This window comes from Castanea sativa, chromosome 1 (assembly GCF_040712315.1).
Source record: "Castanea sativa cultivar Marrone di Chiusa Pesio chromosome 1, ASM4071231v1".
In the NCBI taxonomy this organism is placed as follows: domain Eukaryota; kingdom Viridiplantae; phylum Streptophyta; class Magnoliopsida; order Fagales; family Fagaceae; genus Castanea; species Castanea sativa.
Genome location: NC_134013.1, coordinates 86,517,337 through 86,540,038, shown reverse-complemented (window position 1 = coordinate 86,540,038; position 22,702 = coordinate 86,517,337). Strand labels below are relative to the sequence as shown.

The following is a 22,702-nucleotide window of genomic DNA, read 5'->3' as shown; positions in this document are numbered from 1 at the left end:
TCTAGCTTGATTTTATTTTCAAAATGGTCAAGAGAGAGAGAGATGTTGGTACTATATGACCAAATTGTCATTGAATTGTTGTTGAAAATATCGAAAGGACAATTTTGAAAATGAAATCAAATTTGGTGGACCAAAATAAAAAACTCAAATTTAAAGGACTAAAATCAATGCAACAAAAAATGAATTAACAAAAATAGCATGTGTATTTTTTAAAATGATATCTAATGCACAACATCTTGATTTATGAGAGGGAAAGAGCTTAATTATAGTATAATATGGATATAAATATCAACCTAATTAATATTAATTTAATATTTAATATTTATATATTGAAAAATATATTAGATACTAATTGAGTTAAATGGATTTAAGGTATGAACACTTCAAGTTATATATTATTATATATAATTTTTTTTTCCTTTCAAATTTAAAAATTTAAAAAATTCAAACCACTTTATAATTTATAAGGTAAAATACTATTTTAGTATCTAAATTAGTCTTTTTTCATCTTTAAACTTTATAAAAAGTTTTTTTAATAGTTTAGAGACAAAAATAAGGATTAAAAAGAAATTTTTTTAATAATTTAAGAACGAAAAATAAACTTTTAGTAAAATTTAAAGATATAAAGAAAATTGTGGGGGCAGGATGGTCAAAATACGTATTTGGGCCTTAGGCCGGATTTAGAGGTATTAATTTGTCCGAGCAGATCCTTGAAGTCCACAAGCAAGCTCTTGCTAGAAAGGTTGATGGGGTTGTTCGAGGAGGGGCATCTCCTTGACCAAGTCAAGTGAAGATCGTATGACACGTCATGGTGTTTGGAAGAGAATTCTAGAAGGTCTGTGGAGTGAAGATATGTTTCACTCAGCTATAGAGAGGAAGAACGAATGAGAAATATCAAGGAAAAAGCTGCTATCATCGCATTAAAGACTCTGCACCTACCCTTCTGGCCTCATTAATGGGGAAATGATATCTGAACAGTATAGATTAGCCTTATAGCTGTTGTTTGAAGACTTCCAGAGGGCGGTGGATGGAACAAATATCTGGATTATTGATTTGATCCATACGTGGAAGATGGATGGAAGAAGGAGGATGATATAAAGGGAAATGAGAGGCATTCTAAAAGGGGGACGGAATATTAAAAGAAAAAAAAGAAAGAAAGCACTGTAGACATCATCTTCAATTTTAATATATTGTCTAGAGAAGGAAAGTAAATACAAGTGATCCTCGGCTTATGTCCAAGGAGAGTTTCTGTTATATTATTCATTTGTTGTGTAGGAAATGACAATCTAACTCACCATACTTGTTATTCAATATCCATAAAACCTAGGTTTCAAATCTACGTTCTATAAATTTGATTGTATAAGGCTTTTTGGGTCTGGACCCATTACGCGGTTGGGTCAAGATACAAATTGTGCACTTACAAAATAATTTTCAATAGTGTAAATAGTTTTAAGACGAAAAATAAACATTTATTGAAGTTTAAGAACATGAAGAAAATAATTTTCAATAATTTAAAGAGGAAAAATGAATTTCTCAGAACAAAAAATAAACTTTTTAAAATTTTGATATAAAAAATAAATATTTTATAAAATTTAGGGAATAAAATAAAATTTTCCCTAATTTATAACACTAAAGAAAAAAAAAAAAAACACTTTCCCAATTTAAAAAATTTTAAAATAATGCAAAATCTTCATCGTTTTGGGTGTTTGTTTCTTGCACTTTTCGAAAATGGAAGTCCAAATTCAGAAGTCTCATAATATTAGTCTGTAGCAAAAAGAAGCAAACAACAATGGAGGCAGAGATGGAGATGGAGGAAAGAAGCAAACCAATTGCTATCTTCATGGCCTTCGGTACTAAAGGCGACGTCTACCCCATCGCTGTGAGTCCCTCTGTTCTTTCTTTGCATTTCCTGTTTGGTTGCTCAGAAAATAATTATAGAAAAACGAAGCAAAAGGGTACCCAGATTTCATTGATTCTTGTGTAATTGAGTGATTTCACTTTCCATTCTTGTGTATACTGTATAGTGATAATCACAAGAATAGAAAATGTTCTTCTTTCTTCAGTTTTCTCAGCAATTAAAAAAATGAGCTTGATATTAATTTTATATTGGTTCTCTGGGAAGAAAATTACAAATGAGGAAGTGGGCACTGGCAATGTCATCAGAAAAGAAATTTACTTTCACTTTTCAAGTCAAAATATAGTCTTGGTCCCTTGAATTTAGCTTAGCTTATTAGAGATTTCCGTCCTTGAAGTTTAAAGTGATCACTTTTAATTCCTAACATACTTTGGGTCCATTTGGTTAGACGTTTTGGGAGCTTAAATGACCGTTTTTAAAACCCAAAACCCAAAAATCCATTTTGCAATAGCAACTTATCATAACTTTTTTTATTTTTATTTTATGAAAGCTTATTTTAAACTCAAAACACATTTTTACAACCGCCTATAAAAATGCACCCTTTAAAGTGATCACTATTAGTCCCTATGGTGTGATGACATGTCAGTTTTGAGTTTAGTCATGTCATCTGAGGGACTAAAAGTGATTGCGTTAATCATCAGGGACTAACATCACTTTTAAGCCTTTATTTTGATTTAAGAAATATCTGTTAATTAAAATAAAAAAAATTATTTCTTTTACTGAAAGAAAAAAAGTTTTAAAGAATTCAGGCTGTTATTTTGGCTATGTATATGGATTGATTTCTCTTTGAATTGCATCTAGATTTTGTAATGGTGGTGCCATTTGTTCCAGTTTCTTTACTTTGTTTCCATTTTATATTTGAAATATGGTTTTTTGATTAACTGAATATTTTCTTTTTCATTTTTTTTTTTTGGTTGTTGTTTCCAGGCCATTGCTGCCGCTTATGCTTGTGACCAGAAACAATACAATGTGGTCCTAATAACTCATTCAGCACATGAGGTTTGTGCCGGATTGCTTTTGAATTTTTGAATTTCCTACTTCATTAATTTTGAATGGCTTTATCATATTGCTGAGTTAATAATACTTTAATGGAACACCCGTTAGGGTTTAGTAGTTGGAGGCTTGGGATGAGCTGTAGACTCAGACATCCTAGGTTTGATCCCCACTAGGAGTTCCCCTGGATTACTTGATACGATTTTGGTGGGTGGAGTCGTCTATTTGTGGTTTACTCCTCAGTTGTGGATCCAAAGGCCCCCTGCCTTGGTGACGTTCTACGTCATCTAAGAAAAAAAAAAACCTTTATGGGTTGTAAATATTTTCACAATTAAATAAAAATTTTGAACAAAGCATGTTGATGTCATGATTCCTTGGTTGCAGAACTTAGGTCATCACTTGGCAGGAAAACATGTTGCCTTTTATCCAATTTCATCACCACCGGTCCTTTCTACAGATCAGAACCATGAGACTACTACAGGTTTGGATTGCTGACTTTGGTCTCCTTGTTAATTTAATACCATGGATGAGACTGGCTGTGGCTACAGAGACAAAAAAGTTTACTTCTTTAAAGTAAAATATATCGGATTCCTTTGTCTTATCAGGGTCAGGCTTACTGGAGTTGTCATTCTCACTGCAAAAAAGAATGGTTACAAAAGAACATAGACGAGAATGCTATTCTCTAGTTCAAAGGATATTTGGATGTGGCCAAAGCTTGGATGGTGATTTTATTGTGATAAATTTCTTTGCATTGGTATTCTCTAATTGGAACAAACCTTAAGTCAAAAGAAAACTTTCACAAAAAGTTTCAGCAATGGTTTATGACGATTAATGTTGTGATGCTGATGGAGATACCATCGAATTAGAGTCAATATACAATCAAGATACTTAATAAAACTGTAAAGCACTTTACTTTTGGATTTTTTAAGGAGATAAAACTACTTGCATGAAACTAATATTCTCATAAAAATTTAAAAACTATTATAATTATTTATCAAAAATTGAAGAAACAGAATTATCTGCCCCTTTTAACTTTAACATTTATCTCTTTGCTATCAATAATTGATCGTTATGCAAACAGTCTTTCTGTCATGATAGGGATGGTGGGAGAGAGTAGGTTGGGTCTGATAAGTTATAGAAGATATGAGAAAATGTTATACTGCATGTCTTCATCTCTTTGTCTTTCTCCCCACCCCCCTCCCCTCCTTAATAAAAGACATTAATTGAATATGGCATTCCACAAGATAACAAATATAAGTCTCCTCTCTTGCTTTCACTCCACATGTATGCACACACACGCAATAGACTTGTTGATTTGAAAAATGAATTTGAAATTCAACCGGTAGGTGTAATTAAATGATTGATACCTGAAAGATGTCCTTGCTTGATTTTATGATGCAGGAAGGGTGGAGCCTTGCAGAAACATTTCGTGTCCGTTGCATTGTTGCTGCTCCATATGTTGTCCCTTACAGGTAATGGAAGAATCTCATATTCTTTTCATACAATTGAATGCTCTCTATAATGTATTAATATGTTTTCTGTTGTGTTGGCTAGTCATAAATTGTTTTCCTTATTAATTAACATTGCCGTAGTCTCTCCTACATTAACAACTTAGATTTTACTCCATTTTGGTGTTATAGGTTCTGACATCATGATGAGTGAAATTACTTTGTGGGAAAATTTGGTATCATGTTTTAAAAATTACAATGATCTCGAGTATTCTGTGTCTGACTAGCACTTGTTTTCTCAATGCCCCTTCTCAACTTTTATATCTACTATTTTTTGGTGAATCTGAATTCTGAACCACTTTCAGCATTTAGAGATTCCAAGGAACTTTTTGTATTTTCTTCCATCATTTCATATTTTCTCACTCATAAATACCATATATTTTTCTCAGTCAATTTTCATGTGATATTTCCCGCAATTTTATGTGTGACATATTACTTTATATATTTATTTATTTTTCCTGTGTAGTGCGCCTTCGTCATTTGAGCGCCACTTTAAAAAAGAACTTCCTCTTTTGTATAGATATCTTCAGGAAGCTACAACTAACAAGGTACTCATACACTATTAAAAATACCAACATTTTGTAAAAATTTAGTTATGGGATGTGCAATTTCATTGATGGTAAAGGCATCACTAACAAGTAAACATATTTTTATGCTTCTCTCTTATTAAAATAGGTTAACAGTCACATTCATAAGTTGTATATGTAATCTTTATTGTACTTCTATGCACATAGGTCTGTTGGAAAGACGTGATTCATTGGATGTGGCCTCTTTTCACTGATAGTTGGGGATCTTGGAGATGTGATGATTTGAATCTGAGCCCTTGCCCTTTTACGGTTGGTGCTTTTAGTACTTATAAAAAAAAAAGTTGGTGCATTCAGTCATCTATAAAACAAAATTTTTATTTGAAAAGTTTCATGAAACAGAATATAGCTGTATTTAAAAATGGAAAAGAAAAAGAAAAAAGAGATAAAGCAAACAAAGATAGATGGTTAAAGTGCCTAGTTGAAATGTTGCTGTATGCTTGTACTGTTTGGAGGTACATGGCTTCTCTGGCTTTCTGTTTAAACTCATCCGAGTGCTTATTTCTTGAACTCAGGATCCAGTAACAGGTCTTCCCACGTGGCATGATAGGCCTTCATCTCCTCTATTATTGTAAGTCATGATTTTCATACACTATCTCTGTGTGTGTGTGGGCGTGTGCGTATAAGAGAGATAAATTTAAGAGAAAGGCTTAAATCAACATAATTTCTATTATGATGTAACACAAGAAAAAAAGAAGTGTTTGTTTGGATCTTCTTCTCAAGCATTAGTTGAAATTATCAAGCCTTGTTGCTTGTGTATTCCATGGAGCTGGTTCATCCAATTAGGTTTAAAATAAATTGCGGAAATCTAACCTGTCAGTTAATGAGGCTGTTATTTTAATTGTTCTTTTCTTCTTTAATTTTGTTTTGCTACAAGATATGAGATAAAATATTTTTCATAAGCAAATGAACAGTACATTTAAACAAGTAAGAGTGTGCTAGTATGATGATTAATTTTCTCTTCATTGATGACTAAGTTTTGATGACATCCCTGTTTTACAAATTCCCTCATCGTCATAATGAATTTACTTTGACTAGAAACATACTAATTCCAGTTTCTTATTTGTTCACTAATTTTGTATTACAGGTATGGATTTAGCAAAGAAGTTGTTGAATGCCCTGGTATACTTATCTTTTTTCGTTTATTATTTCAAAATTTCCTTTCTTGAACTTTAAACTGTTAGTCTTTTGTTTCCCCTCAGTGCAAAGTGCAAAAGGTTGGTGAATGTCTGAAGTATAAACCTAGTAATTTTCTACTAAATACGAGAAAGCATGGGAACATTTAGGGGTGAAGAGACAATTTCAGCCTTTTTGGGTTTAGTTTTAGGCATAGAATCATAAATTATTATTATTATTTATTCTTCAGATTATAGGTTCTGATTGATTGTTTGGGATAGGACAAATTAGAAACTTTCCTGCAATTGCTAATTCGATGAGTTTTGATTTTTGAAACTTTTGATTTTAGGATTTTAGAAGTGGTTAAGCTATATATATATATATAGTGTCTGGGTTCAAAAGAATGAAGTTTGATGGCTGTTGCAAAATTCTGGAAACTCTGAGCAGCATAAAATCAGGATTAAAGAGTTTCTAAAGTGACATTTGAAGGACTATTTCAGGGCTAATAGTCATGTAATATATGTGGGCTTTGGGATTTTGATAGTTAAGGGAAAGGGTTTAAACTTTAAAGGGAAGAAAGTGTCAGATCTGTCTGCTGTCAAGGAAGTACTGAAGAATGATGGGAACAGTAATAAAGAAAAAGAAAAAGCAGAAAAAGAAGGGAAAGAGAGGGAGGAAAATCACATAAGTGAATCCATGTCTTCTACGATCAACACTCAAATCCTCATTAGTCAATTCTAATCTCCTTTGTACAAAAAAAGACTGTTGAGAGTGGTGGTTTGGGGATCCGGAGGATTGGGCTGTTTAACAAGGCCTTACTTGGGAAGTGATTATGGCGTTTTAGGAATGAAAGTAACAGATTATGGCGTCAAGTTATATAGCAGCCAAATATGGTGAGGGGAGAGGAGGCTGGTGCACTAGAGGGGTAAGAGGTTCTCATGGGTGTGGGATGTGGAGGAGTATTAAGGAAGGCACAGAGAAGTTCTTTAGTCAAATTCTGTATAATGTGGGGGAGGGTTGCCGTGTTAATTTTTGGCATGATCCTTGGTGTGGGCCTATTCCTTTGAAGGAACTTTTTCTTGCTATGTTTGCTTGCTCTCTTTCTAAAGAAGCATGGGTCTCTGACTTGGTAATATCTAATTTTGAAGGAAATAGGAGCTGGAATTTACTTTTCCGTCAAGGTCCTCTGGATTGGGAGGCAGAAACTGTTTATCCCTTTTTTGAGCTTATTTATTCCTCTATGCCGAGGGGTGAGAGGGATGATCACTTGGTTTGGAGATTGACTACATCTGGGGTATTTGATGTACGCTCTTTTTATAATCTGTTATCTAGTCCTAACACTGATGAATTTCCTTGGGAGGGCATTTGGCGTGCAAAGGTACATAAACGGGTGTCTTTCTTCTTATGGACAACAGTTAATGATGGGATACTCACCATTGACAATCTTGTCAGGAGAGGTCAGTTTCTGGTTAATAGGTGCTGTTTATGTTACTGTGATGGGGAATTAGTAGATCACCTTCTCCTTCATTGTAAGTTTTCTCACACCTTATGGTGTGAAGCTTTTGCAGTGTTTGGGATCTAATGGGTAATGCCAAGGTCAGTCAGCTCTTTTTTCTTTATGTGGAGAAATTGGTTTGGAAAGCATCATTCGACTATTTGGAATATGGTCCCCGCATGTTTAATGTGGTTAGTTAGGCAGGAATGCAATACCCGCACTTTTGAAGACAAGGAGAGAACATTAGATCATCTAATATCTCTCCTCTTTGATACTCTGTTCCTTTGGGCTCTTATTTGAAGGTGTACAAATTGTATTTCTTTATCTGATTTTTTAGTCTCTATTTCCTTTAGTTCTTGATTATATTGTATCTGTTTCTTGTTTAGAGTGTTCACCATCATGAACATGACGTTCAATTTTTTCAATAAAAGTCTTATTACCTATCAAAAAAAGAAAAAAAGAAAGTAAAAGATTCCCCTGATTCTACAATCTAAAGAAAACCCAAATATAAAGCAAAATACTTACGACCTAATTAACTACCAAGGATAAGAAATGCTTCTTTCTTGATCTGAAGGTAATCATTGTAGCATTTGGCTTGCAAAGGATGTAGTTTATATCTAATCATGCTATACATGCACCATCACTGTCCAATTTATTACTCTGATACATAGGAAAATAGCAATACATAGAAAGAACAGCAAACATGAAATATTAAAGGAAAAAAAAATTTCCTTTTGGTTTTGTAATACTCATTTATTGAAAAAGATTTAGTGAATGGTTAGTAAAAAGGATTTCAAATTTGTACAAACCACATGCTGGGAGCTAGGGATGGCTTCTACCAATAGAGCATTGAATAACCTAAAAGGGCATTCTACACTTGAAGTCAAAATTATATCATGATTTACATACTCTTTCCTTTTACTGCTATTTACAACCCTCAAATCATTTCAGTTCTATCATAATCCAATATCTTATTAGTGAAGCATTTTTGTACTTCTGCTGGATAATGGATTTCTAGGCTGCCAAAGAGACCTCAAATATTAACCTGGTACATAAGAGTTTATCTAAAACTACAGCTAATACTAGCTTTCTGTGGTGAATAGTATGCATAGGATTGCATGATTTATTTATGATTGGCAAAGAATATTTAAACTAAGTAGCCGTTGTTTGGAGATAGATTTTTCCCTTGACAAAGAACGTATAATGACGAGGCCATTTGCCATGTAACAACAAGGTTGCCCAGTTCTTTTTAAATAATATAATGTGCCCCATGATAGACAGATTCTTTCATTTGTCAAGTTTTCTTCGCCAATTTCATTACCATGTTTATTTCATGATATTAACAGGTTATTGGCCTTCAAATGTCCGGGTTTGTGGCTTTTGGTTTCTGCCTATGGAGTGGCAGTTTTCTTGTAAGGAGTGCAGTGAAATCTCAGCGCTTGTTTCTTCAGGGAATCTGCAGAGAAAAGATGAACTATGTTCAGCTCATATTGATTTACACACTTTTCTAAAGACTGCGTCAACGCCACCAATTTTTGTTGGGCTGAGCTCTGTTGGAAGGCAAGTTCTTTATATGTGTATTTGTTTTGTTCTCAATTTCTTTTAAATGCCTCCATAAAGTTTATTTACCAGAGCTCCTCTGTTCAAATTGTTAGTTGGGTCAAAATATATCATTATGTGATTATAGGAGGTATAGCTTTTAAATTATTGTTGCTCTTCTGTTTGAATGGACTAGTTCCATATATATATTGATGCAAATAGGTCTTGCACTGCCACCATTTTATTACCATAGTACTGATATGTTGATGTTTTCATTAGCCTCATTTACTTTCTTGAACCAAGTTTGCCTTTATTGTCTGCAGCATGGGCTTTCTAAAAAATCCCCAAGCATTCCTTCATGTACTTCGAACTGTTATAGAGATCACAAGTTACAGATTTATCCTCTTCACAGCTGGCTTTGAAGCTTTAGATGCAGCTGTCCGTATGATTGCTGCAGAAGCATCATCATGTTCAAGTCAAACACAGCTCAGTGTAGATTGCATCTCTCTCTTTAACAGTCAGCTCTTTTGCTTCACTGGGTATGTCTCTTCAAATATTAGAAAACTTGTTGGAAGAAGATGACTACTGTTAATGGAAAGTTATCAGATTCAAAAGATAATTGCAATCTATCAACTTATGCATTTTATTTGATATCAAACACATAACTGGTACACACTATAGTGCCAATGGCTTTTTGGACAAATGGCACTTCCACCTCCCATGATGGGTTGGGAGGTGAAGGTGGGGGTTGAAGTCCCCTCAGGTGTGAGTATTTACCTAGGGAAAAAAATGTGCACTCTAGGATTGCATAGGCAATTATAAAAAAAGGGGATTTTAGCTATTTATCCTGAGCACTTGCCAATACTTGCTGAAAGCTGCTTATCATCTGCTAATGATTTACCAAGCTACTTCAAGCAAGGTGTCCTATAATGGATATACGGATAGGTTAGATAATAATTTGAGTGTTTTTTTTTATTGTTCTTGTGTTGTAGGGTTTAACTAATGTTTTTAATATTTATATGCTAAGTTATAGATTGTTATAGGAGTATTTTCATGGTATTTCTTGATATTTATGTACCCTACACCTGTGGGCACTTGGTGCCACTTGGTAAGGTAACACTGGTGTGTCTTATCTTCATTGCCGGAACCTTTTAATCAGGTGAATATCCTGCTATATAATAATGATTGACCACTCATTCAAAAGCATAAGCGGTCACAATTATATATAGCTCTCAAAGAGAGGGGAGAGATATTATCATTTTTTTCATTGAGTAAATGGCATTGTGCTGTTATCAAGTTAATAATGTGCCTGACATTATTGTAGGAAGTAGAGCTTTAGCTCAAAAGATATTTAGTGTTTTGAGGGTTCGGCAAATTATAGTAAATAGTGCTTTAAAGCTCTGGATTTATGAATAGTAAATTGTAAAGCTTTTTCCTAAAAACTCAAAATTTCAGTTTTTCCATGTAAAGCTTTGGAGGAGCTTAAAAAGCTTTTTTAGAGCTTACCAGACAGTAGCATTTTTGTTTATTTATTTATTTTTTATTTTTCTTAAAGAGCTACTTAGCTCTATCAGCTCTCTAAGGCTCTGCTTAAGGCAAGCCAGAGAGAGCCTAGAATTTTTTTTTGCAAGTTGCATTAACTGTTTCATCGTACAGTGAAAATGTGTATTCTACACTCTAATTATATAACCTAAGTACATCTGCATAAATGCACATGCAGATGGAACTTCTTAAATGGTGCCATTTGCAATATGTAAAAATGTAAATCTATTATAATTAAAATTAAATTCACCAGGTTGAGTAGATAATTCAGAGCCTGCAAACTAATATTTAATTTAATTATGTTGTCATTAGTAAACTAGGTCCACATGCAAAACATGTGCTCTTAACACTAGTTTTTTGAAAAAGCAATTCACTCAAATAGTATCATGGGCATGAAGTTAGTCACCATATTATAATATGATGCTCTAACACTAGTTTTGCTGAATCTAGTTGATTACTCTTGGCATTATATCATAGATAGTGTACACATCAATATACAATGCGGTACCTTTTAGGAATCTTACAATTGTGATTGAGTTGGTTCTAATCATTGTTTTCAATCTTCTTATCATGTCAATAGTTCCGTGCCATACAAGTGGCTGTTTCCAAAATGTTTGGTTGCAATTCATCATGGGGGCAGGTAGGAATATTCCATTGTGAGTCATATTGACATTATGCATCTTATTGAAATATGCAATAGTCAAGTTACTTAGTTGGCTTTTTGTTGTTTCTCCTTGTGTAAGATTAGTGGAACTACTGCTGCTGCATTACATACAGGAATCCCACAGGTTAGATGTAAATCTAAACTCTTTGCTGTTTTGTTGTCACTATTGCTAATGTTTGATCACACGGTTTAGCCATTAAAACTTATATATAATGACTGCTTTTCTTGCAATAATGGACATGAAAAGATAGGATAGCCATTATCTTGAGAAGTATCAAATGGTACTAGAGATACAGGCTATCTATGGGTCCTCTTGGAATCATCATTATATGATTATTATTCCTGAAACTCATGGCATGATTAGGAGTAGATAGTCTTTGAACATGATCTAATGTGGGAAGTATGAGGAAATATATATTTTAATTTACTTTTATGTAATTTTGCAAGTCAGTTGTATTTTTATTGGTTGATTTTAGTTTATTTTAGGTCCTAGTAGTTAATTAAGTTATTAGTATTTTATTTATTAGAGTTGATTTTATTTTTTATAATTCAATGATGGGATCTCCCGTCACGTAGAGTTAGATACTTAGACTTCCTTAGTCAAATAGAATTAGGGTTTCCTATGTCAGTCAATATTAGGGTTTAGTTGTCTATATAAGAATAGTATTGTACTCCTTTGGAGATAGATTATTTTTGGTGCTGAATTAAATTTCTCTTGATTTTCTCCCAATGTTTTGGTGTTGACTCCTAGAGGTTCTCTTTTTCTTGGTGTTGACTCTAAGTAGGCCTAGGTGTTGACTCCTAGGTTACCTATCCTTCATTTTTCTGTTCTCTTAGCCCTTTGGAACCTCGAAGAATTGACAGATTCCTTTTCATTTCATAGCAACACATTTAAAATTTCTCACTTCAAAAACGATACTCGAAAGCTGCCTTTAAGTACTTCATTGACATTGTTATAGTGATATATTGCATGCACAACCAGAGGATTTGTAACTTATATCTCTTTACCAGGAAAAGAGAGATCCTAATCGTACTTGATTTAGTGCTCAGGTGTTTTGGCCTATTGTGGGCCAACAATGGTAATATAAGCAGGGGTCTCTAAATAAGAATAGTGACCTCTGTTTTTTCTTCAACCCCCCAGATTACACAAGCATTTTGTGTGCGCCTGTGCACATGTATTATGTATTTCATAGCATAGATACTACATCAGCAAGCTTTGTTAACTTAATATCCATGTTCAACCTCTTAATGTTTAACTGGGCAATGCAAATTGCAATTGGATTGTTCCTTTGTGAAAATATTGTTTCATTGTGATTCATTTTTAGTACATTAAGCTCTCTCTCTCTCTCTTTCTCTCTCTCTCTCTCACTTCTAATATTGTTTGACAGGTAGTATGTCCATTTATGCTAGATCAGTTCTATTGGGCTGAGAGGATGTTTTGGCTTGGAGTTGCGCCAGAACCACTGAAAAGAGATCAGTTACTTCCTGATAAGAACGATGATATGAGCATCCGTGAAGCTGCAAATGTGCTATCAAGGGCGATAAATGATGCATTATCTCCTAAAGTGAAAGCATGTGCAAGAGAACTCGCTGAAAGGATTTCTCTAGAGGTAATACCTAACTTCAATTATGTGTGTGCATTTGTTGGTGATATTTCTGAAACATTTGAGTGTCTGTTATATATGTATTCATTTCTAATTGTTTACTATATTATTTACAGCTGTGACAACGTTTAACTAACAGGAAAAAACATGTAAAAGAGCTATACACAACTTTTTTTCCTTTTGGTTTTTTTTTTTTGGGGGGGGGGGGGGTGGGGTTGGAGAATAACATAGGTCCCTAATCTATATGCTTCTAAAGACTCTTGTTCTTTTGAAGCACATACAAACATCTGACAGCAAAATGGATACACATAGCAAAACTGACATTTGTGAGACTTATTTCAGAATGGAGTCTTGGAGGCTGTGAAGACCCTCAAGGAAGAGCTGGGTTGTCCAGATTAAGAATTTAAGATAATCAAGAAACTCCTACTTCTTAGACTTTTCTCTTTGTAACCTGGTCTTTTTCCATTATTTTGGTAATCTTTCATTTTTTTTTTTCCAGCTTTTCCTTGTTTTGGCTGTTGAAGATATCCACACACAAAAAAAAAAAAAAAAAATCAGAGGGTTTACGGAATTAAAACGTCACCTTGAAACTAAGAAATTAGTGAGACATTATTATTGTTATGGTTATTCTAGATGGTGCCCTTACTATTGTCGTCACTTCGGCTGTGCTTACCAGCCAACTGTGGAGTGCCAAATATAGTTTTAAAGGGTGAAAAACTATATATTTGATAATTAGATAGGTATAACTTACAACTGTGGGGATGTAAGATTTGAACCTAAAACCAAGAAAGGAGAGCAAGCTTTACCATTGAGGTATAAAGCTAAAAAGAATTGTTGGGTTAGAAATATATAAATCCTTGTTGTTGTTGTTGTTTTTTATTTTTTATTTTTATTATTTATTTCTTTTAACCTTGCACGAAATGCGAGAAGGTTGCAATTTTTTACCATGGATAAGTTCTCAAATAAAATTTAGCCTGCTCTTACTTTGTTCAGCATCGAAGGAAGAAAAAAAAAAAAGATCTTTTGTTTTAGTTACATGTAGTAGTTTGTGTGACCAACCATTTGGTGTCCTGTGTTGTTTTTTCTTATTATTTTTAAATAAATTATTCCAAGTCAGATCATCTGATTCTGATGCTAAAAAATTGCCATGTTGGTTTTATGAAAGGATATAAACTAGAACGATTGCTAAAGTTTATGGACAAAATCAAACTTTTTGAACTGTTTTTTTTTGTGGAGAGTTTTAATCTATGACGTCTGCTTCTAATAATAATTTTTTATTATCAGATCAAGACACCAATAAGTTTTTTAGTATAGGTAGGTATTGAACTTTAGAAATCTTATTCAACTATTTGAAACTTTCCAGTTGAACTAATTAGAACCCATATTTTTTGAAGTTAAGGAATGTAAACATTATTTCATCTAAAATTAAAATTGATAACATCCTATTTAATGATATTATCAATTGATAAATGGAAGTTAGCAAAACTTGAATCAATTTTTTTTATAAAAATTTTGCATCTAAAAAATAGAGAAAAACTGATTTTATATACAAAAACTTGTTACCAACGAATCTATTGTATCGGTACGTGCACTGGTACCGAAATTTTAACGTTTTGTACTGGTTTAAATACTAGGCGTATCGGTTGATACATAATTTTTTTTTTTTTTTTTTTTAGTTTTGGAATTTTTGTAAGTGCAAAATGGTAACTTAATTTGTATTATTTGTTTTCTTAGTATGAAATGAACTATAAAGGCCTATTTGGTAAGGGGGTTCAAACAGCAGTTAAATGCTGAAAATTGTGGTCTCCAAAAAATAAAACAATGCGTTTCGTATATGATTTATTTTAGGAGTAATTGAGTTACATTTTTCATTTTAGGGTATTTGAACACCGAATTTAGAAAACTCATTTTACTAATTTTCAGTTTTTAAATAACATTCCTTAATGACATTTTTGTAAATATGTTAAAAACTATAGGTCTCATATGATTAGACCATATGAGGGAGCTTTCTCTCTCTTCAAATAAAATAATACTACTTTTATTGTACTTGTCAACTTTTAAAAAAACACATACATATATCAAATACACAATTATGTTTTTTCACATTTTAAAATATGTTATTCAAAACATGGTACCAAACGCATTGTTTTGTATTATGAATACTTTAAACACATGTTTTCACAACATTTTTTAAATCTCAATTTGTCACATAATTTTAAAATAACAATACTTGAAATCAGCTACCAAACAGACGTTAAGCTTTTTGTTTTTTATATTGTGTTATTTTTTTTTTCTTTTAGTTGATGCTAAAGTCTAAAACCATGAATAATTTATTTTGAATTGAGGTAATGTTTTATGATAAATTTTTTATTTTTATTATATATATTTATTTATAAATAAAAAAAATAGTGATAAACTTGAAACGGTACCTTGGTATTGACGTACCAAAATATATCATTTTACTGGTCAAATTGGTACAACTTTCGGTATGAGGTTGACTCCTTGCTTGCTACATCCTATTTAATTGATTTGAAATATACAAGAATATTCCATTATCTTTTAGATCTGAAATTGTATTGAGCCGACCTGAATATATTCCAAGAAAGATATTTTCAATGGAGAAATAGTTTATCTTAACAAGATACATGTTTAGCTAGACTAGCATTACGTGAATTGAATCTGTGTATGGAACTAGAACATACTTCTTCAATGGACTTCCTTTTTTTTTTTTTTTTATAATAAAACTAAAAATTGGACTGAGTGGTAGGTGGGAAAGGGGGTGAATTCACTATCGGGCTTTCGGCTTCTACCGAATTCTAGATGCTTTACAGTCATGAAATTTGGACACAAATTTTCTTTTCTCCATTGATTTCAATAAAAGGTGTATAAACATGGAATATGTGGTGCGGAAAATCTACAACTTATGGACTGGGGGAGTAAAGAACTAAGATTTTCAAGTTAATAACTTTTTGACCCTGGTTGTGGTGGTAGTTAGCCCAATCTTTTGGAATTTTCACTTTTGGGAATTGACTAATTAGGTACATGCCATTATATTTCACTAAAAAAATAAAAAGAAGAGAAGAAAGAAAGTTCCATGCAATGATGTTTCATTAAAGAAGAAAAAAAAAGAAGAAAAGAAAGAAAGGTACATGCCATGTTATGATGTTATATTGGATAAAAAAAATCAAAATTCAAAATTGGGTACTCCCTCTTGATCTACAGTATATAATGATAATATAATCTACTTCATTCTAGAGCCAACAGGTTTTTGGTGAGTAATAAATGTGCTACTAAATGGGTTATTATGGTATCTTGATGCAACTCTTTTGTACTTTTTTTGACTTGTGAAGCTCAACATAGACTTTTATGATGAGCTCTTTTTTTTTTTATGATTTTTTTTCTTCTTTTTTTTAGGGAGAAGTTTAACGGAAAAGTAAGGTCATTGCTTTATGATATATTTTTAGAATTTATTTTATGAGAAATGAGAAAAGTAACTAATTTTTTTGGTAATTTTGTATATTTTCAATAATAGTAGTGTCAAAAATTTTCTAAAATATTTTATTAACAATTACCTTAAGGACACTCGTTAACATGACTATTTTTCTAATTATTATTTTTATGTATCTTATCTTTTATTTATAATATAATATCCTTTGCAAGTAAAAGAAGAAGATAAGATTCAGGTGAAATTTCATTCGTTCAGATTTGAGACACTTTATTTAGTTAAAGAAGTAAATGGATATAAAAATATTGTTAGAAAAAAAAAGAGATTTTAAAAAGTTATGCATAAACTGAAGGATAAAAAATATGCATAAACTGTAAGATAAAAAAAAGCTAAAGTTGAAAATATATCCAAATTCCTAAAACACACTAAAATAAACTGAGTGCCAAAATCAACAAATAAAATTAACTAGAAATATGTATATGTATTATGTACTAAAATGGAAGTCATGGTTGGACGTAATGATGCTTACATGATGACACCATTATTTGTCACAAATTTTCAAGAGTTAAAGAAAAAAAAATTTTGTCTAAAAAACGAAAGGTGTCACTCAAGGATTTAAACTGAAATAGTGGAAGACCCCAGTCATTGATTGTTATTTGCCAAACCCATAATCTTTTCTGGACAATATTTCAACTTCAAACATTAAAGTCCAAGCAAGTATTTATGACACTGGCCAGACCCATCTCTTTCTGTGAAAAATGTTTCAACAAAATGGGCCCACAAGTCCACTACCACCCTTGTTAAAGAGGCCAACTTCCTTAGCAAAGTTCACACACACACACACACAAACACAAACACAAACACAAACACAATCTTTCTCCGCTTCTGTTTCTCTCAAAGTTTGAGTTTTTAGCAAAAATGGCTCAGGGAAGAGGGAGTGCAATGGTTGCCACAGTGTTTCTGTGCATGTTGATGTTTATGCTTCATTCTGAGATGGCTCATGCAGCTACCTACACTGTTGGAGATTCAGGTGGTTGGACTTTCAACGTTGCTGGCTGGCCTAAGGGAAAGCGGTTCAGGGCTGGTGACACACTTGGTTAGTATATGAAGCTTTACTTTAAAGTACAAGATCCTTAATGTCCTTGCTATTTTTGTAATAATAAGTCTAGGGACAACATTTTCATGAGTGCATATATTGTTCCCAATAATAGATCTTTTTTTATTTGAGAAACACACACATATATATGGGTATGAGATGGGATGATGAAATACACTCACACACCACAACAAAAACTGCATGCCAGCAGTTAGAGGGTCAGTAATAGATCAAGTGAATATAATGAATTTATCGATATATTATTAAAGTGTCAGTAATAGATCCACATAAAACTAATGTAATAATGTTCCAATTGTAACAGATCATACAACAGATATGACATTATCTAGTAAAATATTGAAGGAGAATTAATCATAGGAGCATGATAACATAAACCGAGTTATCTAAGACTATATATACTTCTTCCTTAGAAAAAGCTAAATTGATTTGTGTAAGGCCTGTAAATTTTAGGAGCTTAGTCTTTTAACTATAGCATCATGGAAAATGAGGGATTATAACATCAACATGGGGAAAAAAATAGAATAAAGAAATATAAATATATTGTGAAACCGACATGACCCTATTATGAGATTGGATTTGGTTGAAAAATCAAAAGAATACAATTTACCAATAATAAATGTGGGGCAAAAAAGAACAAACGACATTACCAACAAAAAGTAAAAGCTTTATGTACAATAATCACCAAAGCTTGTACTGGGTTGGTAAGATATAACTTCCTATTTTTATTTCTATCTTTATGGAGTGTTGGTAGGATAAGTATAAATTTTTAAAAGCATCATAAAAAAAAAACAATGTTATAAATATTATAAAATTTATTATATAAAACATACAAATTGATACGACAAACATTGAAATATTTTAAAATAATTAAAAAAAAATTATTATGTTGTTGTCGGTATCAATTACAACTCAAAGATTAGTAATAACTTTATCTTGTTTTAGCCAAAAAAAAATTAACTTTATTATTTGTCTTTTCTTTGTTATATGACAAACTTTGTGATATATATTGACCAAGAAGGCTGTCTTCACTTGACTTTTCAGTGTTCAACTATAGTCCTGCAGCACACAACTTGGTAGCTGTGAACAAAGTGGGTTACAATACATGCACAACACCAAGAGGTTCCAAAGTTTACAAGACAGGAAAGGATCAGATCAAACTTGTGAAAGGCCAAAACTTCTTCATCTGCAGTATTGCTGGACACTGTCAATCTGGAATGAAAGTTGCTGTCACTGCTATCTAATTAACATGTGTCATAAGAGAGTACTATCTCTTTGACTTTTTATGTATGTTTCTACTGGTTGGGTCTAAAGTATAGTGTCACTACTCGCTGCTACTTCCTAGTGATTATGAAATAAAATAGAGAACAGGATTAGAAGGAAGAAAAAGAGTTGTATGTGTGTGAAAGGGTAAGAGTTATACTTACCTTAAAACAGAGCAGTTGTTTTATATAAAATAAAATTGAAAGAAAAGATGGTGTGGGGTTTTTATTTTTCTTCAATTATTAAACTGAATTCTGAGTACCACATCTTTTCATGAGTTTTTATTGTTGTACTATCTCTCATCAAATGGGGCATTTATATGGACTGACAAACAATACCCCATGCCATCATTTCGCCAGCAAATAAATAAATAACTACACATGGCAGTGTAAATATTGAAGTGCAAATCAAAAACTTTGGCGTCCTATCTGTCTCCTCAACCTTCAAGGCTGTTTTTATTTTTTATTTTATTATTTTACTTTCAAGATTCTTATATTATGACGTTTTCAAGGTAGTTGTTAACATTTAAATCCTATTCAAGGTAGTTGTCCAAAAAAAAAAAAAAAAAGGCATTTAAGGATGTAAGTGCACTAGCATTAGTATTGGAGGTGTAAAACCCCCCAGTAACTATTTTATCCACCAAACCCATAAAAAGAAGCTTCAGTGGGAGATGGGGACCTAAAAAAAATATTTTGCAAGCTACAGTAAGTTTGAATTTATAGAACTTATTGTAGAGGATGGGTACTTACCTTTTTCATTCTTTAATATATTTTATCTTATTCAGCAAAAGAAAAAAAAAATTATCTTTCTCTCATCACTCTTTTCTCTCTCACTAGCAAGGAACAAACAGAAGAAATAGAGGGAGAGTGATGAGAGAAAGAGAAAATATATTAAAGAATAGGAAAAGTGAGTTTCCATCCTGCTACAGTAAGTTTTAAAATTCCAAACTTTACTGTAGCAGGTTGCAAAATATTTTTAGATTCTCATTCTTGGTTGGAGCTTTTTTTATGAGTTTGGTGGGTAAAGTAGCACCTTGGGGGGTTTTACACTCTTCCATGCTAGCGCTTTGTAGACACTATCAAATTTAAAAAAAAAAAAAGTTTTTTTTACCATATTTATTGGTTTCAAATTTTAATTTTTTGGTGGAGAAACTTTGTATTCAAATTTCAAGTGAGAAAAATTACAATTTAATTTAGGTTGTAGTAAATTAAATTCTATACTTTTAATTTAAAAAAAAAGAAGAATTAAAACCTTGAAATGGAAATAAATTAAATGAGTTTATACATATCCTTAAACACCTTAATATGATTTAAAAAATTGCCAAAACATTAAAGAAAAAGAAACAAAAATGAAAAGTGATTGGCAAAAAAAAATATAAAGAAAACACAAATTTTCATCTAATCCAATTCATTACTTGGCGATTCATTAGACCATCCTTATATATTGTGACTCATTAAATTACTGTAAGCATTTAAAGAGATAATTAATTAAAGGAAGTGAAGAAAAAGAAAAAAAAAAGGAAAAAAAATGAGAAGTATTATAACACATTGAATGGAAATATTAAAAGTAAAAAAAAAAAAAGACTACTGCGCACCCTTGGTGCGGTGGTCACTCCACAAGTATAAATGCTTGTGAGGTGTAGGGGCAAGAGCCGGGGTTCAAGTCTCCAGGAGAGAGCTTCACACACGTATACACTTAAATTAGGCTAGAGTAAAAATTCTATCTTGTATAAAAAAAAAAAAAGTAAAAAAAGGAAATATATTTTTGCAAATCAGAGGGATAATTCTTTTATTTAATTAATTGGGAAGGAGGGGAAGAAAATTTGTTTAGATGCAAGTTTCAGACCTATATATATGTTGCTAACTCTGCAAAAAGAAACCCTTCTCTCTTGAATCTCCAAGCATTTCATGTATAAAAACTCGGATGAATTAAATTTGCAATCGAAAAGGAAGATTATCCAAAATGGTATAAAAGAAAAAGAAAATAAGGAAGTTAAGATTGTACTAATATATAGAGATGACAGTTGAAAAATATGATAATTATTTAAGAATAAGAAAAAAAAAGAATCATGCAGAGCAATCTAGTTGTAACAAGGAGTTCCACTAGCTCTCAAAATAAACCAAAATTCTTAATGTCATATCATCGTAATGTGCTTCACATTAAAGACACATTATAGCGAACCAAATACACCGAGTGTGCTGCTACTTTTAAGAAACATATAAGGGGTGATCTCATTTTAAGAAATTTTAACTTTCTTTTATATATATATATATATATATATATATATATATTAATCTTATGTTATTTTACTTATTTGTTTTCATTTTTCAGTTTTTGATACGATTAACGTTAATTACATGTTAAAGAGTATTTTTTAGAGAGTATTGGGAAAGTGGAATAATTTTTTTTTTCAATTATATATTTATATATATAATATAATATAATATAATATAAAGCAACCGACAGTCTATCAAAGAGAAGGAAGAAGATTAAACAAGTGGTACTCGTAGTTCCATATCATGGGATGAATCATTGGAGAAATAAATTTAGCACACCGAAAAAGAATATTCATTCAACTAAAAATAGTATGTAAACTGTTCATTAAAAAAAAAAGAAGTATATAAACTATATATAAAGCAACCGACACTCTTACCGGAGGCAAAACAATAGTATTAAACAAGTGGTACCTTCAACTTCAAGTTTCAACCTCTAAAGTCGAAACCATATACGATTACCCATGAACTCCCATTACAAGTCTATAACCTAAGCTAAAACTTGATGTATTGGAAACAGTGTAAAAAAAAAAAAAAAAAGAATGCAATGAATTTTTTCTACAATTGCAAGGTATATCTTCACCACTAAGTTTGCTATGGATATTGGTATTTTCTAGTCAATTTTTTAGAGTTATCTTTTATATATATGCATGTGTCTCGACTCGAGTAATTGCAGCATGCAGTAGTGTTCTCATCCTGATTTCTCGACCATTGGGAATGTATTGTGATCCATGGATGAGGCTCATTTTGTTGCTTTCGTGGTGTTAAAGCTAATGTTCTACTTTAGTTTTCTACGCTTGTTAATGGATCTATCAACGGCCTGTAGTTTTGACGTGTGAAATGTTTGGTTGGAGAAACCGAGAAAGAATCCCACATTTCATTCATGGAGCTATGTAGCCTCCAATGTAGTAATCAGTTTAAAAAGTTCATAATTAGTAGAAAGTCTTTCTAACTTTCTTCTCAATATATATAAATTATATTAAAGCATCATGACATTTATAAATTTTTAAATTAAAATAACATTGGATAAAGTTTTAAATTTACAATATTTAAATTAAATCATAAAATTGATATATTTTAAATGGAGAAGATCTTTTTTTCATTGTTTATTATTTTTCAACATCTATGTATGACGTTTTATAAGACACTTTTCTCACAATATGTGTAATTTATACATGATATAAGAGTGACGTCTTATGAGATACTTATGCGGCACACAAAGGCTACAACTTATTAGGTGAAACTGACAATTTAATAAGATTAAAAGGGCTTTTGGAAGGGGCATATTTTATATTATTTTTTTGTACAAGTGGTTGTAATTGTTTTTTTTGTTTTTGTTGAATATATCAAGAGTGGTGTCAACAAAAATAAGTCTCATGATTTAGTAATTTGTTATTTCAACTTGCAGGACCTTTACCTAGGGTCATGATTGTTTTACATAAAATAAAATAAAAATCTTCTGCACTCGTGCTCACTGTATGTAAAATGTGGATATTCTTAACAAATATTTATGGATATTTACTGTTCACATTCTACACTTCGTGTATACAAAATGTGTACTGTGTATACCCTTAGTGTGAAGTAATGATTTTCCCTTTACCTAAATAATAAATAACAGAAATTAAGTACATCTTACCATTCACCTAG

At 31.8% G+C, this 22,702-nt stretch overlaps 2 protein-coding genes across 7 annotated transcripts; both read left to right on the top strand.

Moving 5' to 3' along the window:
• The first annotated feature begins 1,683 nt into the window (after nucleotides 1-1,683).
• On the top strand, nucleotides 1,684-13,537 carry LOC142628570 (sterol 3-beta-glucosyltransferase UGT80B1). Of its 6 annotated transcripts, none has more exons than XR_012843024.1 (15): nucleotides 1,684-1,879; nucleotides 2,843-2,914; nucleotides 3,293-3,389; nucleotides 3,514-3,662; nucleotides 4,310-4,380; nucleotides 4,883-4,964; nucleotides 5,151-5,252; nucleotides 5,516-5,571; nucleotides 6,088-6,122; nucleotides 8,958-9,171; nucleotides 9,474-9,689; nucleotides 11,273-11,332; nucleotides 11,436-11,480; nucleotides 12,772-12,966; nucleotides 13,303-13,537. XR_012843024.1 is itself a non-coding variant. In XM_075802689.1 (15 exons), exons 1-15 carry the CDS (start codon nucleotides 1,790-1,792, stop codon nucleotides 13,357-13,359), a joined length of 1,536 nt encoding a protein of 511 aa, XP_075658804.1. In that variant the 5' UTR covers nucleotides 1,686-1,789; the 3' UTR covers nucleotides 13,360-13,537. The 6 variants fall into 6 exon arrangements, 4 of the variants coding, with proteins under 4 accessions (XP_075658804.1, XP_075658777.1, XP_075658850.1 ...); XR_012843025.1 differs by having other exon boundaries at nucleotides 1,685-1,879; nucleotides 12,745-12,966; XM_075802689.1 differs by having other exon boundaries at nucleotides 1,686-1,879; nucleotides 11,441-11,480.
• Nucleotides 13,538-17,052: 3,515 nt separating this feature from the next.
• On the top strand, nucleotides 17,053-18,992 carry LOC142617545 (basic blue protein-like). The gene is made up of 2 exons (XM_075790458.1): nucleotides 17,053-17,501; nucleotides 18,564-18,992. Exons 1-2 carry the CDS (start codon nucleotides 17,324-17,326, stop codon nucleotides 18,761-18,763), a joined length of 378 nt encoding a protein of 125 aa, XP_075646573.1. The 5' UTR covers nucleotides 17,053-17,323; the 3' UTR covers nucleotides 18,764-18,992.
• Nucleotides 18,993-22,702: the final 3,710 nt, after the last annotated feature.

Excerpts from the sequence above, each read along its gene's own strand:
- LOC142628570 (XM_075802662.1), top strand. The coding sequence starts at position 1,790 with ATGGAGGCAGAGATGGAGATGGAGGAAAGAAGCAAACCAATTGCTATC. Across the intron at positions 9,690-11,272 it reads CAGCTCTTTTGCTTCACTGG|TTCCGTGCCATACAAGTGGC; the intron begins GTATGTCTCTTC and ends TCATGTCAATAG. Across the intron at positions 12,967-13,302 it reads CTGAAAGGATTTCTCTAGAG|AATGGAGTCTTGGAGGCTGT; the intron begins GTAATACCTAAC and ends GACTTATTTCAG.
- LOC142617545 (XM_075790458.1), top strand. The coding sequence starts at position 17,324 with ATGGCTCAGGGAAGAGGGAGTGCAATGGTTGCCACAGTGTTTCTGTGC. Across the intron at positions 17,502-18,563 it reads CAGGGCTGGTGACACACTTG|TGTTCAACTATAGTCCTGCA; the intron begins GTTAGTATATGA and ends TTGACTTTTCAG.